This window comes from Mauremys mutica, chromosome 4 (genome assembly GCF_020497125.1).
Source record: "Mauremys mutica isolate MM-2020 ecotype Southern chromosome 4, ASM2049712v1, whole genome shotgun sequence".
Classification (NCBI taxonomy): domain Eukaryota; kingdom Metazoa; phylum Chordata; order Testudines; family Geoemydidae; genus Mauremys; species Mauremys mutica.
In genome coordinates this window covers 10,759,101-10,777,469 of record NC_059075.1, presented here as the reverse complement: position 1 = coordinate 10,777,469, position 18,369 = coordinate 10,759,101, and the positions used below count along the sequence as shown (strand labels likewise).

The following is an 18,369-nucleotide window of genomic DNA, read 5'->3' as shown; positions in this document are numbered from 1 at the left end:
CACTCTTAGCTCTTACACAGCTGCTAAGGTCTACCCCGGCGGCAGCTGCGTGTCTCTAGAGGGCAAGTTTTGCCTGGAGGTTGGGGAGGGGGGGAAGAGAGAGGGCAAGAGGGGAAGATGCATGTGCTGTCAGAGGACTGAGGGCATAATCTGGGTCGGTCTATGGGCACTTCTCCCACAGTGAGGGATCCCAGGGCTATACCCATGACATGGAAGACCATGGTAAAAATAGATAGCAACATGCTGTAGAGGCGACTTCCCATCCCCACCCTGGGTTCCAACCAGCACTGTGCTGCTGTCCAGATCACACTTTGGGTGCGTCTGCACTCAGCGTTTTCCCCAGAGGAAGGGGCCGCTCGTGCTCCAAACAACATTTGTTCACCCAACCTCCACTTTTGAAGTTTCCTCTCTTCCCTTTAAAGGGCTGCAGATTCACAGCCACTGGGGGATTTCATGCTGTGAAGCAAAGACAACTAGAAAAGTGCCACTGTCAAAAGGGCAATTTCACACCAAATGAGGTGATCGTTGGTCAGCTGGAGGGCATGGCTGGGGGACACCAGCTGTTTGCTGCACCATTGTTGAACAGCTGCATTCCTGCTACCCGAAGAAAGAGTTGCCCTTAGTTTCACCCCAAGGAGTAAGGGCAACATGCTTCTATAGATTATCTGCTCTCGGTGTTGAGCAGTACATAGTAGCAACCCCACCTACCACTGGTATCCAGGCCACTCATTAGTCAAAGAGCACCCTAGGCAAGCCAGAGTTTGCACCGTCCCAAGGTAAGGAGGTGGGAACACACACTTATCGCATAATGCTCGCGTGACTCACTTTTTCTGGAAGCTTGAAGAGTTGTCCAGTTGCCCATCCATGTACAAAATGCATATTCTCAGCTTGACCAATGAGACACCTCACACACAGGTACCTCAATGCTGTCGCACTGGCACAGCCAGTCTCATCACTGCAGGCCTGCTTACTAGGCTTACTTCTGTCGTCTGCTTCCCCACCTTGGACCTCACCTTGCCATCGGGGGCATCTGGCATGGGTGAGGAATGCAGGATTAGAGCCTCATTTTATCTACCATGGAAACCTCTTCATAACATCGCTCTAAAATACTTTGCATGCAGGGGATTGTCTCTCCTCATAAAGAACTTCAGCCCTCTTCAAGATTACAATGCCACAAAAACATGACACAAAGGGCACATAAATAAGAGAGAACCGGAACTGTGGGGATTGAGAACAAAAGCAGTGTGGTGATAGCTGCCAAATCAGTTTTCCTTCCACCAGAGCACCAGGGAGAGCTGTGGTTTAGCACCACTTAACTCTGAAGAGCGGGGTTCAATGGTGGGACTTCAGTTTGAGAGGAAGCACCATCTTATATTAGCATAGTGATACCCTTAGGGAACATCAAGTAACTGTTGGTCTCAACACACTGTAGAAACTATGTGCAGAGAAATAATTTCATCACTGTTGAAATGCAGCCACCTACCAGGTGAAATGCTACAGCTATATAACTCAATGGCAGGAATGACAGTTTATGATTGGAATTGAAGGATACTATTTGCAAATCAAAACGAGGAATGTAAGGAGCAGGAAGACTATAACTGCCCACACCGAGATTTGGGCAGGCCAGCGCTAAGCCTAAAATAACAGTCTCTATCCCTCTAAATGCGTTAGGTAGCAAGATGGATGCGGCAATACCTTTTATTGGACCAACTTCTGCTGGTGAAACAAGCTTTTGAGCTCCACAGAGCTGTTCTTCAGGTCAGTATTTTTAATCACATTCCATTATACAGCCGAGAGTGAATTCACATTGCTTTTGCAAATAAGTTCCTTTTCCATCTGAAATTACTCATGTGTGATCTCTAGCCAGAAAGGAACTTTGTGTAAGTGTGAGATTAATTGGAGGGTTTTTTGAAATATTCAGTTTTGGAAAAAAGTGTGTTCTCTTATAAAGTCCCTCTCAAAACTTTAAGTCTTGACTGGAAGACTTTTAGAAACAGTCACAGTCAGCAACCCAGTGTATGCAACTTCCTGCACCTAAATATAACAGTCTCCTCTATACTGCAATCAACAGCTGTGGTGCTTTGTTTTATACCAAATGAAACTTGAGCGTAAAGCATTCACCTCTGCACCAGTACCTCTTTGATTCTATAAAAAACATCAAACAACCCTACAATGCCTCAGAATCTGAATTAAGATCCATATAATTTGCACCCCCCTCAACGTTACCCACATGGCAAAGTATGCTTCCATCAGAGGCTGTCAGTGTGGTCCTAAAAATGCACAGCAGGATCTGCAAGACAACTAAGTATCCAATTCACATGCAACTCTTCAGAGGCCTGCAGTAGCAGATGTTTTCTGTTCATTCTGATTTGCCCTAGAGCTTCCCTTTTTTCCTTCCCCACTTCAGTCCTGGCTCCTAGCATCACCTCCCCCCGCCTCCTCCCCCATAGCACAGAACCACCACCAAAAAATTCCTCCTCACCCAGTACCAGACTGACACCACCACTACTCCTTAATCAATCAGGCCCAGCACAGCTATTTTTCACCTCTGGTGGATTCCTTCCTCCTGCAATTTTAAGGCAAGTAGTGCTACTATCGGTACATTGAGCTACTGCCTGATCAGGCTTGGGTTGCTAATGTTTAATGTGTGTTGCACAGTTATCGTTTTCAAGACACTTTATGGATAGACAGACGTCCCAATTCAGGAAAATATCATTATTTTGACCAGAAATTAAGCATGTACTTAACTTTAGGCCTGTGTTTAAATTCCACTGATGTCAATGAGACTTACACACATGTAACTTTAAACATATACTTATGTGTTATCCTGAAAACGACTAAACCTAAGCATGTCCTTAAGTGCTTTCCTGAATCCTGGCCTAAAAATGCCTCAAATTTTTGAAGGCCACAATCCTTCCTATTCTTATACACATAAGTAACTTTAAGCACCCAAGTATGTGACTGTGCATGCACTTAAGGTTACTCACATGCATAAACATCTGCAAGATCAGGGCTTAAGAAGAAGAAACAAGACACAGGGCAGATCAGGCATGGCTGTGGAGAAGGAAGATGGCTAGGAGTGGGGTTTTAAGGAAGCATTCGAAAGAGAAAAGTACAAATGAAACAGCTACCTACACATGACTAGTTTAAAGGCAGAAGACTGAGAAAGCTATTTTCCCATGTGTACTGGTGTTAGCCATAAGTTACAGATAGAACCATTTATATACAGATAATTCAAACTTCTGGTTTTCCTAAAGGATCAGACCTCCTGGAAAATTATTTAAAATAATTCCCCATTAAAAAAAGCCTGGTAGAAAACATCGTACTGCCATGCTGAGAAAAAGTTGCAGGTTTTCTTGTTTCCCCTTTCCATGCTTGTGCCAATATTGTCTTTAACACTCTCACTCCCCCTCAAACAAAAACAAACACACACAGACAACCATTCTTAGGTCATTTTAAAAAAATGAAGCTTATGTATTCTGTGTGTGCGTACAAAAAAGAGACAAATACAGAGATGCAAACAAAATATCAAAATTGCCATTAAGGGAATTAATTTTAAAAGTCACAAAGCATGTTATTCCTGGAAATTGCTTTTATTTAGCAATGATGTTAACACCACAAGAAGGCAGCTGGCATTGAAAGCACAAGAAAAGTTCAATTTAAACAAGGGACAAAACGTAGATTAACTGAAATTTTAGAGCATTCACACTGAATACACCCCATTAACTTGTCTGCACAGAAGTTCTCAGCCAGGGTGTTTTGGTTTCTTATGTTGACTTTGGGTAACTTTTTTTGGAACTGAAAGTTACATTTCACTGACAACCTGGAGGAAAAAAAATAATTAAAGGACTCAAAGTCAATATTGAGATAACATTTTAATATTTTTGAAGTTTTCCCTGTAAAATGGCTTGTACTTCCACAGGTACAACAGTGAAGAAATAATTTTTGAATCCATTTCACATGGCATATAAAAGATTGGTTTTACAAATATATCCTGAAAATTAACAACTGGTAACACTGTATAAGGTAAACATAGCCACTTCCCCTTGATACTGGGCTTGCTGTTCAAATGAGAGACTTTTCCTACAGCTGTGTTAGGACGCCTATTTAGCAATATGTCTGATGAAAGTGAAACACAATGCACATCTTTATCCATCAGTTACCCATGATGCAAAGGAACACAAGGTACTTGGTGAAGGTTAACTGCCCATCTGGAAAGTATAAATATGCCCCATTAAAAATAAAGTGATTTGAGAGCTACTGCTTTCTTCAAAGTAACTTCTGTTTGGTGTCCCAGCAATTTATACTTTTGCTCTGCTGCTAACAAAAACAAAGATGGCTTGTCTTTCTCTAACTAGCGCTGAAAGTAATATTATACACCCCAGCCCCCATCTATAAGAACAAAAGGCCAGATACTGTGGTCTTTTCAAGAACAAAAGTAATGCTGAAATCAATGCAAATTTGCTTGCATAAGGGCCACAGAATCTGGGTACGAGTTTTGTTTGTGTAAGGAAGTCAGAAATCGATCCTGAGACGTTACCCTTCACTTTTCCTAGTACCAGCTTTGGGGACTACTTACAATGCAAACCATTATAAATGGGAATTAAAGATAATTGCCAAAAGAGAGAAGTCTGTGCCCCTCTTTGCTTCTTTGTGATCAAGCAATCCGGAAAGGGTTTTTTTTTTTTTTTAAAACATCACCCCTCCACAAAACACACTGGTTTTCTTGCACTGTCTACCCTATAACTATCTGAATGGAGAACAAGAGGAATTAAAATACCACAAGAAGCTGTAAACTGAGCATCAGAGAGAGGAACAGATTTTAGCCAGAATATTTCAAACTATTTGGCTTTTTTAATATCTCAAACTCAAGTGCTTAAAGACAACTTTCTTTCCCTTACGTGTTTTAGGTTCAACACTTCTGTACTTCAATTAATGGGTGAGAGCACCCACCTGGCATCTGAGTCATCCACAAAATTGGGGAAGACCAGACTTGACATTGCTCATATGGAGTAAATCCTCTCAATCTTTTGTAACGATCAGAGAGCATCAAAAAGGAGCACAAATCTTGTTTTAAAATGCCATTTGCAGCTCTCACCTTTAATATAAGTTGGAGACGTGGCAAAGCTGTTCTGTATCAGAGACAGCTTTGTTACCAAGCTGGAATGCATTTCAGTGCCTTCCATTAGCAATGATGATGGCCAGATGATGAATTCTTTTTGGCTGGTCTTCTGCACTAGAATTTAATGTCAAGGCTTATCAACATCGGAGGTAAAAGTGGATTTCTCTTTTAGGGCTCTATTTTGAAGACGTTCCATTTCCCGTAGTATGCTGAAGCCTTTACAAAATTGTGGGCAAGGAAGTAACTTAGCTGCTGCAGCAGCCCCAAACAAAGAGCTATCAAAGCTCAAACCAACAGTCATGTTTTGGCTATTTTAGTATGTTTGTGTGTGTAAATATATAAAATAATTATATAAAGACTTTGTAGTCTCTCAAAAATAGTGAGTTATTTAAGTACGAAGATTAGGCAGCATCCCACTCCCACCCCCTCTGCTTTCTGGCCATATTCTAAAACAGGATTCTCAAATTCCAGAGTCAGAAACAAAGAGTACAAAAAAATCCCTCCCCCAACCCATAAAGCAGCAACAAGAGTGTCAAGGTTTTTTTCTTAATGAAGTGAAGACGAACCTTTGTTGGACTTATCTACAAAAAGGATTCTCTTCAATTTTTGACTATGTAATAAGTTAAACAAGTTTGGAAAATCAACCAAGAGATGCATGAAAATCAAAATGGCTATAAACATGTTTATGTCCTGTTTTGCGTCAGAATCGGTTTGATGCTCTTAAGAGAGCCAGTCTATTCTTAATGGCTTTCTCCTTCTTTCCACCCATGTCCCAAAGAATTTCTCCTCTAACCATCTATGCCAGGCTACTCTGAGGCACAAAGGTACCATACTTCATAATTAAATACTGAGGCATGATTAATATGAATTACTGTACTAAAAGATTTTGCTTAATTTGGACCACAATTCAAGAACAGACAACTTAATACTGAGTCTTCAGTGTAGACTTTAGCCCTCCTTCCAAAAAACTGCCTGAAAAAAGGAGAATGGGAGAGCTGCAGCATACAAGAACTGAGAAGCAGAGACTAAAAAAAAAAAAAATACTTTAAGTAGAGCTGTGCTTCAAACAGCTTTGACTCATTCAAATGAAACTGATGGAGTAACTGGTAAACTATTACTTATGGAATACTATTATTATTGCTGACTTTTGTTGAGGGATATGCAAAAGCACTGACAGGTCTGATGGGATGGTCATTTAAATCATGAAATAAAAGAACATTTGTTTTCTGTCTAAAGATGAACTTTCTGCAGATTCCTTTGTATGTATGTATCAGAGATACAGAACAATTTCATTAATTCAGAAAACCTGATTTCCCCTCTCCCCCAATTTAATTCCAAAGCAATGAAAGGGGATGGGGAGGGGCGGAAGGGGGGGAGAGAGAGAGAGAAGAGAAAGAGACTCCCTCTGATTCCAACTACTGGTCAGTGGGAGAGTACCTGGATTTATACAAATGAACTTCTAGAAGTTGGTATCACTGGTAAGACACTAGTTCCCTTCTTGCAGCATTTCTTGCGCTAATCCAAGCCTGATGGGAATAAGAGTTTGGACATATTCTTTCAAGTGATACCTCCACAGCTGAAAATCACAGGCCTGAAACTCCACAGTCCTGCACCCTAAGAAGTCATTTACACCACGGCAAGGTGAGTGTGCAAAACTGTAGCATTTTACACTCACTTTGTACAGGTGTACGTGATTGGGCAAGGTGTGGGGACATCAGCTCCAATATCTAGATTATAATGGCGAAGGAGGAACGTAAAGAGTCTTGGTATGGAGGTGCCTGGGAACTTTTATGACTACATGGGGAGACTACACTTGCCACTTGCCAAAACAGTTACTATCTCAGGGATGCGAAGCATATTGTAGTCCTGTGAGTGCAAAAGGTCTCAAAATCTAGGGCTCTGACTACCACTGTTAATCTCTACTGCCAAGCGTTAAATCTTGTGACCTTGAGACAACAATGTACATTTCCTGAAAGTTTGATTTCGTGGCCTCTCTCATGACAAAAGCTCTCTAGCTAACAGACAGTTCAACATAACAGGGTGTAGTCTGCTTCTCACAGATGAGGTATATGCTAAGTAGAACAAATGCTGCAGAATGCAAGTGGAACCTGAGGAATTTATACTGAAGACAGCTAGGGAAGGGAAGAGACAGTTATAGCCTTATGTTTATGCCACAAACCATGGCAGAGAAATGAAGGCTAATGGCATTTTTTTTCTGTCTGGTTGGGCTGTCCTTCTTGGTGGAACATTAACCACAAGGCTGCCTTGTGGAAGGCCTTGGAACACAGAATCACAAAAGGATCTCACTGAAAAGGCACTAGGAAGAAGTATATAGTTCTATACTAACAAGTTTTGTCCCCTTTCCAACCAGTGAGTGAGACAAGCAAACTGTACAATTTGGGATTTGTACAGGGAATGCTGCAGAATGAACACTACCTTTTACGGCAAAACGAAAATAAAGTTTAAAAATAGAAGTAAAGCTATTTTCAAATTATTAAAATGCCAAACTTTTTTACACAGCAAAATTATATTAAACAGCAGCAGACAAAATAATATGTCCCACCACCATAGGCAAGGGACATTTTAAATGTTTATAAGGTTAACTATAAAACAATTTGACAACCAAAATATGAACAGGCCAATTCAAGTATATACACAATATATTAAAATCATATAAATTATCTATTTATACAAAGGGCACAAATATAGCAAATTTCAAGTGATATAGCAATCACTTTAACAGAACTGAGTTTTGAATAATCAGTTTCACCTTTTGACGATTATCTCCCAAAGTTTTTCAACTTGGATAGACTGATACCTCAGATACCTAGATTACAGAGAGCAAGGATCAAGAATTATTATTATTCTCAACCAAATGAAGCTGGCAGAGTAGGATGGTAGATCTCTCATGAAATTCTGATTTAATTATTTCCCTAGTAAACACCTATTTCTTCTCTTAACAATCAGGAATTTCAGATTATCTACTGCAAATGAACAACCTATTCTATTGTGTGTATTTAATGATTACATTTGAATTCTGTTTGATTTGCAAACATTTTAAATAAAAATAGATTCCAGCACTTCTCAAAAATGCAAGAAAAGATGGTAATAAGTCAAACAAAAACTACAGTTAAGTTATGGAAGGATGCTCTCCTCATAGCATTTTGGCTAGTATCATGTAAGTGATCTTAAAAAAACCAGTAGCTTATTTTTAATCACTTTTTGATTTCTAAAGAAGACAGCATGGCCCCAATCCGGTCAAGCACTTAAGCCCCACTGAAGTCAAAAGGGCTAATGATGTGCTTAAAGTTAAGCATGTGCTTAGAATGCCTTGCTGGATTTAGGTTTATGTGCATAAATTCTGTATAACAGCACCTAAACCTATTTTCTATTGCTGCAGTGCTACCCCTTCATTAATGCAATTCTTAAAGGGTTGCTACATCTTAATTAACCCAGTAGTTCCAGGCATGCAAGGTGAGCAGCAAGGGCAAGCCACATTAAGCAGAAAGAAAGCAAAGGCAGGACTACAAACATACAGAAACTCTCTCTTTAAAAGGTATAAACAACTTTACATGTGTAAAAGTAATTCAATTTCACAAAATGCAGGTTAAAAAAAATCAACCATATACTGTATTTCATGAACACTGGATATATTCTACACTGAAAGGAAATCAAAGCAAACAGGAATTCCCCAGTTTCAAGTAATCCTTGATGCCTTTTTGGCCAACTGTATTATACCATAACAGGTCATTTAATAGCATTTATATGCTACAATTTATGCAGCTAACCTTTCATGTATGATCCAAATTGACAGTTGTGTCTAGTTAACATTCACCTATGTTTGCCCACACATTCCATATTAGCTCTTTGAGAAACTATTCAAGTTAATTATATTGCAAATTAAAGACAAATTACATTCTGTATGTTCCTTCTAGATTTGAAAAAATAGGTTTTTAAAGGCTTGTCAAAGTTTAGAAGAAAAAAATTTCCATTAAAAAATCCAAGATTAAAAAAAAATTGACTTTTTTTTCTGATCGAGGGTACTAATAGAAAGATTATTACAAACATACTACAATTTGATCAAGACGACTTCATGAATATGCCGCTGATGAGCATGCAACACCACTGATATCTGTCAAGTTCCAGGTATCAATGTATCCCCATTTCATCCCCCATCAGGCCTCTTACCCCCCGACACACCTCCCCAGTAATAACAGTATTATAAAAAGGTAAAATCTAGAGTTAGTGGCAAAATCTTCACAGTAAATTGTTAAAGAAAATGTTATTGTGGTCATTTGTAAAATGGCATCAGTCAATTGGACCCTGAAAAATTAGTTTGACGCAGTTGTGCTCCCCGGTCAGCTGCGCTGCACAAAAAGGGCAGGAAGCATGAAATGCATGAGTACCATGAGGCAGTGGGATTTGAGACCAGTATTTTGCAGATTTCTCAGAGCACACATGTCCACAAGGGGTGAAAGCATAAGTTGGTGGACCAGCATCCACATAAAACCCTGCCTCGCAACCAAGCCAAAGAGGCACATAGGGACCAACGGTTCTGCACATAGGACACTCCCGCTCATTGGCTTCTGTGTCACTGCGATGTCCCCAGTTGTGATAGCCATGAACGTGACCACAGCTAAGGTAAGCCCAAGGCTGTTTCTCTTCTACCACATCTTTACGGTTAATGCTGGGAAATGCTAAAGTATTCAGCCCAACAGGACACTGTGGCCTAGCGGCATTTATCTCCTGTCGCAAAGCTTCAATGTGTTTCTGAGTCGGTGTGTGAAACAGACCATCTGCTGTTCTCCACAGAAGAGTGGCTCCACACAGGTCAATGAGAGAGCCATCTTGTAGGATGTTGGTCTCATTTTCTACCTAGAGGTACAACACAGACATAAATTTGAGACGGATCTTTTACAGACAATTTAGCTAATTCTGTGAATGACTCCTTTTCCTCAACATATACTATTCACTACCACAATTCTCTGGTAAAATTCTCAGACTGTTTACAAATAACCTCTCTGGAAATTATCCTCCCCTCCCCCAGTACCCCTTTGATGTGGGGGTCTCTTTCCTACCTACCATGTCTCTTTCTTTCTCATCTTCTAGTATGGATCTTCCCTGGGTCTCTCTAGCATGGATTTTCTCTGTGGTTGTCTCTGTTTTACTTACAGACAGTTCTGACAGGATTTAGAGAAAGTTCCCACTCCTTCATTCTAAGTTGTGTGCCAGATAGTCAGCTGTATCACTCCTTTAGAGCTTGCTGTTGCATTTTGCTTCCTTTGTTTGGGTGGGCAAGTGACATTTTATATTGCAGATATCAATGCTAACCAAATTCACAAATACTTTTGTAAGTTTAATACTAGGGCATAAAAGTAACTGACAGCTAAATCTTGTCCCCAATTTTCAGAAGTGAGGAGCACCTATTACTCATTTTGAAGTCTATGGAAGCTGAAGGCACTCCACTCTTCTGAAAAATCAGGGTCTTAGTGTATAAACAGTCATTGTGTACAAACCACAGCATAAGATTTACTGTCTAAAAATTCTCATTTTCTCTTCTGAATGAAAGCAGGTGATTATGCAACATTTTGAGAGAATATACTAAACAAAACAGCTTTGGTGCAGCTTTCTTTAATTTGTTTTAATGTCAGAAACACATAGGCAACGTGCGCTGTTGGTACCACCCTTGAAATGCAGAATGCACATTAAAATGTGTGTGACACATTAACTGAGAACAGACTGCTTCTCAGGAGCGAGAAGTGTATAATTTACCAGCATCAGCTTTACATATTGCTAAGGGGTGGAACATCCAGTACTGTCATATCAAATAAATATCCTGGATATTAAACAGAACACTTCAATAAGTGTGGCTGGCAGGAGGAGTGACCACACTTGATATATTAATTTAGCCCAAATTTGTAGATTAAGAACAGTAAATCATCCCTATAAAAACCCTAGATAATGATACAATAATCTATTGATAAAAGGTAATTTACAGCAAGCGCTACAGGTATGAAGTTCAGTGATCAGAACAGAAGCTCATCAAATGAGGAGTCAGAGAATTCTTTACAAACAGAAAAGGGAAAGGTTTCTTGGTATCATGGACTGAACACATTGCAAACTTGGTGGATTCATTTTTACGAAGCCACTCAAAGCATATTGCTCACAGCAGTCCTAACCAGTATGCCATGTAATTTTATTTACAATAAGAAGGCAAATTGTCTTATCTGTGCAAGAGGAGACGTATTTATTCTAGAGCCGCTTTTCCTCAGCAGCACTAAAAGGTGTTTTGCTAACAGTGTACAATTCTATTCTGTCATTGTATTTTTTAATATAGCAAAGGCACCTATAGCCCAGGATATGGTGCTCTCCCTTTTTATATCAGTTACAACCAAACTAGAATTAATAAGTCAATGCATCATTGCAAGAGGTAGGAATACTGGGGGGAACAACAAGTGCCTACTCAGAAGGGGGGGACTTCTGCTTCTAAGAACTGCAGTCCTAAGCAACCCAGACAGGGAGCATCAGTCGTCTCCCCCAGATATCTGTAACAGTCAGGGATGGAGGGAGGGGAGGGAAAGGGTGCAAAAAAAGAATCTCTTGAGCCCCAGAGTTGGAAGACGCAGTACGAGTGTGGCCATACAGTGGGGAGGAGGGGAAGAATGGGTTGCCCAGTAAGAAAAAATGTAAGGCTGAAAATGGATGAGTGGGGGATGGAAAATTATTACCGTATTTTTCCGTGTATAAGACGCCACCATGTATAAGACGCCCCCCACTTTTCTAACCAAAATTCAGAAATCAATATTTTAAACATAAAACAGAACACATTTTTATTTAGTAATTAGGCAACATTTACGTACCAGTACTATGATATTATGCATCACACTTAGCTTGATTGGAAGAAGCCTGTTTGCAGAGACAAGATATGGGAAGTTTCGCAACCGCGCACAGGGCCGGCTCCAGGGACCAGCCGAGCAAGCTGGTGCTTGGGGTGGCAGATTCCAAGGGGCGGCATCCCACCCAATCCTTTTATTTTATTTATTTTATTTTTTTTGCGCTTCGCCGCTTCCGCTGCCCCTGCAGGTTTTTTTTCTTTTTGGTTTGCTGCTCCTGCTGCCCTGTAGGGGGCGGCAGCGCGGAGGAGGGGAGCTGCTGGGAGTGGTGCCAGGTCTGCAGCAAGCCCGGCACGGCAGCCCACATCCCTCCCTGCCCGCCCACCTGAGCTGCACGGAGCCCTCCCAGCAGGCGGCGCGGTGGGAGGGGCCGCAGGGCGAACACCCCCTTAAGGAAGCCCTGGCCGGCCCCCTTCTGTCTCCCCCCCCCGCCCCAGTAGCCGGGATGCACACTCCGCTGCCCGGGGTCTGCAGGGCTGGGAGTCCCCCTGCACCCGCTGCCCTGCAGGTATTTTTTTTCTTTTTTGTTTTTTCTTCCCTTCGCTGCTCCGGCCGGCCGGGCGGTTTGTTTCACACGCCCCACCCGTCGCTCCGACCGACCAGCAGGTTTCACGGCCCCCCCTTCACTGCTCCAGCTGGCAGGTTTGTTTCACGCCCTCCTCTCCTTCGCTGCTCCAGCCAGCAGGTTTGTTCCCCCTCGCCCCTTCCCTGCTCCGGCCAAGCGGCAGGTTTGTTTCCCCCGCCTCTTTGCTGCTCTGGCCTCCGCGCAGGTTTTTTGTTTTTTTTTTGCTTGGGGCGGCAAAAAAGCCAGAGCCGGCCCTGACCGCGTGGTTCTCTCCTCGGCTTACTTCCGTGTATAAGACGACCCTCAATTTTTAGTCTAACGTTTTAGGAAAAAGTAGTGTCTTATACACGGAAAAATACAGTACCTACACTTCCCCCAATCCTCAGAGTCTAACAGCTTGATGGCTGAATAGTTACATCTGGCCCCTCCTTAGAAAAAAGGAAGGAAGAGACAGATGAGGAGCTGGGAAGGAGAGCACAGTAGCAAAAAAAACCAGAATAGACATTGAGATGTGCAAACCCCTCCCCTCAAAGGCCTGGTGGTAGTATGGGGACCCTGCTTTCTTTCCCTCTCCCTGCTAGTGGCAGATCAAAGGGCAGCCAGGCCTCTTGGGGGTCTTTCGGAAGCTGGAGGAGGAGCAGTAGAGCTGAGCTTCTCAGGAGATATATATAGGGGGGTGTGTGTGTGTGTGTGTGTGTGTGTGTGTGTGTGTGTGTGTGTGTGTGTGTGTGTTCTTTCAGTGATCCCCTGCCCTAGTGCTAGGTGTGACAATGCTCAGACACAATACTGTACTTCATGTACCTCACACCTCTACTATCACAGTTCTCAGTACCAGAAAACAGAGGTTTTCCTATGTTAGTAGTACTTTGGTTTTGAATAACTGTGCACTTTCAACTTACTAGCTTCCCCCTTTGTTGAGCAGATCTGGTTTCTCGCAGAGTATATACATCACCACAGACAGAGATTTCCCGCCACACTCCAGGTTTAGACTCTTCGGTAAACCCTCCTTTTGGATGCATGACCAGAACACCATTGGTTGTTAATCCATCCATGTGCCCATCAGGATTTTTCCATTTTGCTGCTTTTTCCTAGATGTAACACCACAACAATGGGAAAGAAAGCAGCCTTTTACTTTCAAAGCCTCAAGAGGATCAGCACTCAAGAGTATTTCACCAGCACAGTTAGTGTTTATAAGGGTGAAAAACACTCTTGGTGAATTCTAAGGCTGGTGGGGGATATTTTCAAAGCAGCAAGAGATTTAGCTGCACATTTTAAACCAGTATTTAAACTTTTGCAGAAAATTGTTACTTCTAACTCAATAAACCAAATGTCATACATGAGATGCTTGTGCAATCACTATGTTGGCTTTACAGACATATCAGCTAACACTTAAATCATGAAGATGCTGTTAACCACTATAGTTTATATAAATAACAGGGTTCACTGTGGCTTGTACTGGGTGGCTGTTATATCTTTTCTTGGTAGCTAGCACTCATATAGCCAAAACAATCCCACTGTAAGTCTAATTAATGGTGAATACCGGGTACCTCATCAGAACTCATGTTGCGCCCTGAAGAGCTGTTGCGAGTCTTTTCAACAAACAAACAAAAAAAAGAGGCCACTTAATTTAAACTCTGATATTAAAGATAGGTAGAAGCCACCGTGAAGAGTTCACAGAGTGGCGATAAATTTGGCTAATAAATTTGAAGTTTCCATACATTTTTCAAATAGAATTACTGAGGTTTTAATAAACCTTGGCACCAAAGTCAATGGCAATATACACAATTTGTAATAAGCAAATTCTTGTGCTTTGTTTTTTTTTTAAATCAGTCATACGGCATGGTGGCTATTTTTGCTCATAGATAACATAGCAATCAGTAGTACTTACTCCAAGAAATATGTTTTTAGAAGAATCAAATCCTGCTGCAAAAATCCTCGCTGTATACGGTGCATTCCTATCGCAGACAATCCTGCATGCAAACCTGGATATGGTGCTTTGTGTGATCTGAGTTTCATCATTGTTTTGACTGCCAGAAATTGTATCTGTTACTACAAAGTCTATAGGGCTTTCTGTTGATCTCCCAACCTGCAAAAATTCAAAATGTACTTGATATACAGCTCTCTAAATATACCTCACAGAAACATCAATGCTACCATTTTCACAAAGTTAATTTTGATCACATCAATTATCCACACTCTGCCAACCTCCTGTCTGGAAGGTGAAACTCCTCCTCTGGACTGTCATATTTTACATATTTGCCCCTTGGCAAAAATTCACCATTTTCATAGCAAGACAGCTTTTCATTTGATAAAACTGCTGTGGCTGTATATGTACTGGCAAATCTGAAACATAAAACTTTTGGATAGGGGAGATTTTGTCTAACAGTGTGAAAATGTTGGTTACTGCTGTATTTCATACCCCCCCCCCCCGCAAATAAATACTATACTCCTACATTCAGATAAATAAAAAGTTAAAGAACTTTCTACTGTCATTTTAAAATTGCCATGAAATTAAAACATGTTTTTAGACCAAAACAGCAGTTTAAAAATATATCTTCACAGAAAATGAGAGTCTAATTCATAATTTAGATATCATTGCATTTTGTAAGTCTTATACATAAGATTCTCAAGACAGGATACTCATTTGGCCAGATGTATTAGACTAGGGGTCGGTAACCTTTCAGAAGTGGTGTGCCGAGTCTTCATTTATTCACTCTCATTTAAGGTTTCGCGTGCCAGTAATACATTTTAACGTTTTTAGAAGGTCTCTTTCTATAAGTCTATAATATATAACTAAACTATTGTTGTATGTAAAGCAAATAAGGTTTTTAAAATGTTTAAAAAGCTTCATTTAAAATTAAATTAAAATGCAGAGCCCCCTGGACCAGTGGCCAGGACCCGGGCAGTGTGAGTGCCACTGAAAATCAGCTCACGTGCTGTCTTTGGCACGCGTGCCATAGCTTGCCTACACCTGTACTAGAGCCACCCATGTATTTATGCAAGACATTTTAAACAACACTTTCTGTATTAAACACTTACTCTGAGAAAAATAAAGCAGCTGAGATAAAGAAGGAATCTCTCATAAGTAGTCCTAAGCATTTAAACCTTTCTCCCCACGTCTATAAAACAATTATAAAACAAGGAACAACTGTGCATTTGGAATTGCAAATTATAAAATGAACAAAGGGATCTGACTATCGAACAAAGGTGCAGACACAACACTGAGCTGGGACTAGTACTTCTATATGCAAGTAATGTTACACCACTCAGGACAGTAATCAGGTAGTTACAGGTTAGAAACAAAAAAAGGAATTTAAAATACTTCTGAACAGATGCCTTGTGACCTGCTGCTAAGCAGAAGAAAATTATAAATATTTTGTATGCCAATGTTTCAGAGTAGTAGCCGTTTTAGTCTGTATCCGTAAAAAGAACAGGAATACTTGTGGTACCTTAGAGACTAAGATTTATTTGAGCATAAGCTTTCGTGGGCTGCAGCTCACTTCATCAGATGCACAGAATGTAACATATAGTAACATAGTTAATTAATTCTCATTTAATTTGAAGCTTTTCTGAAGCTTCAAAAACAGACTAACGAGAAACTGCTGAACTAGAATTAATTTGCAAACTAGATGCCATTAACTTGGGCTTGAATAGAGACTGGGAATGGCTGGGTCATTACACATATTGAATATATTTCCCCATGTTAAGTAGCCTCACACCTTGTCAATTGTCTGGAATGGGCCATCTTGATTATCACTACAAAAGTTTTTTTTTCCTCCTGCTGATAATAGCTCATCTTAATTAATTAGCTTCTAAGAGTTGGTATGGCAACTTCCACTTTTTCATGTTCTCTGTATGTGTATATATATCTTCTTACTATATGTTCCAGTCTATGCATCTGATGAAGTGGGCTGTAGCCCATGAAAGCTTATGCTCAAATAAATTTATTAGTCTCTAAGGTGCCACAGTACTCCTCCTTATTTATATGTAAGCTAATAACTTCTCAATGAAGATCTTTAAAAAGTTTTGTGAGGAGGTTACAATCTGTGTAGCTTACTTGCCCTTCAAAGGCAAGCAATGGGAACAGATATATGGATCCATCATGTGCATAAACATCTCTGCGGGTAAAAAAGCCAATCTCTAAAACATCCCCCCTATAAATCCACTTTGTCTATACAAATAGAGAAGAAAAGCTCTCCAAGAATTAAGCAAATATATGACACTGTTAATATTCACCCTATCAAATGAACCTGTAGCAACATCAAACTATGCAGCAAACCCACCAATACATGCTGAGCCTGACATTTGAACATATTAATATAAAAGCAAGCGAGGATATTCCCCTGCCCCAGCTCCAGATTGCTTTTAGAATTTAGTAAATCTGCTAAAGCAAAACCACATAGAAATAATGAAAGTACTAATCGGTCTAACCAAAACTATTCACTTCAACTTTTCAGAGAAAGTAAGATTTGTAATAGAATATACAAAACAGATCAGTAAAAATTAGGTACACAAAGTTGGATGTGTCACAGTTTGTGCTGCTTAAAAAAAAGTCAAACTAAAAGTATTATAGAATGCTCCATTAACTGTACCTCCCTTGAAATCCTATTTCCAATGGACTTGTATTTGCCTCCCTATGGAATTCCTGTTAAAAAGGTACCATTGTTGCACAGTAGCAACAGATTGGTCAAATTCCCACCTGACTTCAGAAAGTGTTACAGACTTAGAATCTGTTCCACCTTAATTCAAACCATAACAATATGAGGGTCACCTCAGCCATGCTGAAGCTAATTAGCTTCATTTTGCTTTAATATGAAAAAAATTCAGCTGTCTCAGTAACCTGCATATAAAGGTTAAACTTGGTCCTGATTCGGTGATAGCCTTTGACAGATTTCCCAATAAACTTTTAGCACATGTTGAAGGCTCAGAAGTTATCTTAGGGCTTGGCTACACTGGAGAGTTGCAGTGCTGGTGGAGGCTTTCCAGCGCTGCAACTTAGTAACTGTCCACATCTGCAAGGCACATCCAGCGCTGCAACTCCCTGGCTGCAGCGCTGGCTGTACACCTGGTCTGCTTGGGGTATAACGAGTGCAGCGCTGGTGATGCAGCGCTGCTCATCAAGTGTGGCCACACACCAGCACTGTTATTGGCCTCCAAGGTACTAGGAGATATCCCAGAATGCTTTTAACTAAATTACTCTCTTTGTTTTGTTATGATGCCTCTCTGTTTTGTTGTGAACTCGGGGCTCCGGGAGCTGCTTATCTAAAAACAAACACAGCTCTTGTTTGCTGTGAATGAGGCAGGCAGGGGGATGAATGTCTACAGCTAGTGTTTGCTTGAGGAGAGAAACAGCAGGGGGGAGAAGGGGGAGAAAGGGAGTCCATTGGAGCAGCTGCTTATCTGGTCTGCAGGCTATTTGCAGTTAATAGTGAATGAGGGGTCGAGGAAATAGTCAAATTTTGCAAGGCAGGGAGCTGACACAGAATTTGCAAGGCAGGTTTGCAAGGCAGGGAGCTGACACACATCTTCGGCTCCAAAAATCCACTCTCTCTCTCTCTCTCTGTCACACTCCACCCCACCCCCCTCTTTTGAAAAGCATGTTGCTGCCACTTGAACGCTGGGATAGCTGCCCATAATGCACCACTCCCAACAGCGCTGCAAATGCTGCAAATGTGGCCACACTGCAGCGCTGGTAGCTGTGAGTGTGGCCACACACCAGCGCTTTCCCTACTCAGCTGTTCGAACACAGCTGTAACTCCCAGCGCTGCACGTCTGCAAGTGTAGCCATG

The 18,369-nt window shown here is 41.0% G+C and overlaps 1 protein-coding gene across 6 annotated transcripts in view; it reads right to left on the bottom strand.

Moving 5' to 3' along the window:
- Positions 1–3,577: 3,577 nt before the first annotated feature.
- PELI2 (pellino E3 ubiquitin protein ligase family member 2) overlaps positions 3,578–18,369 on the bottom strand; it is a 135,602-nt gene continuing 120,810 nt past the window's right edge. For all 6 annotated transcript variants that reach the window (XM_045015664.1, XM_045015663.1, XM_045015660.1 and 3 more), the window contains 3 exons: positions 14,469–14,666; positions 13,480–13,668; positions 3,578–9,997 (listed from right to left, as the gene is read on the bottom strand). In XM_045015664.1, the coding sequence (XP_044871599.1) occupies positions 9,431–9,997; positions 13,480–13,668; positions 14,469–14,666 (954 nt within the window). In that variant the 3' untranslated portion in view covers positions 3,578–9,430. The remainder of the gene's footprint in view (positions 9,998–13,479; positions 13,669–14,468; positions 14,667–18,369) is intronic.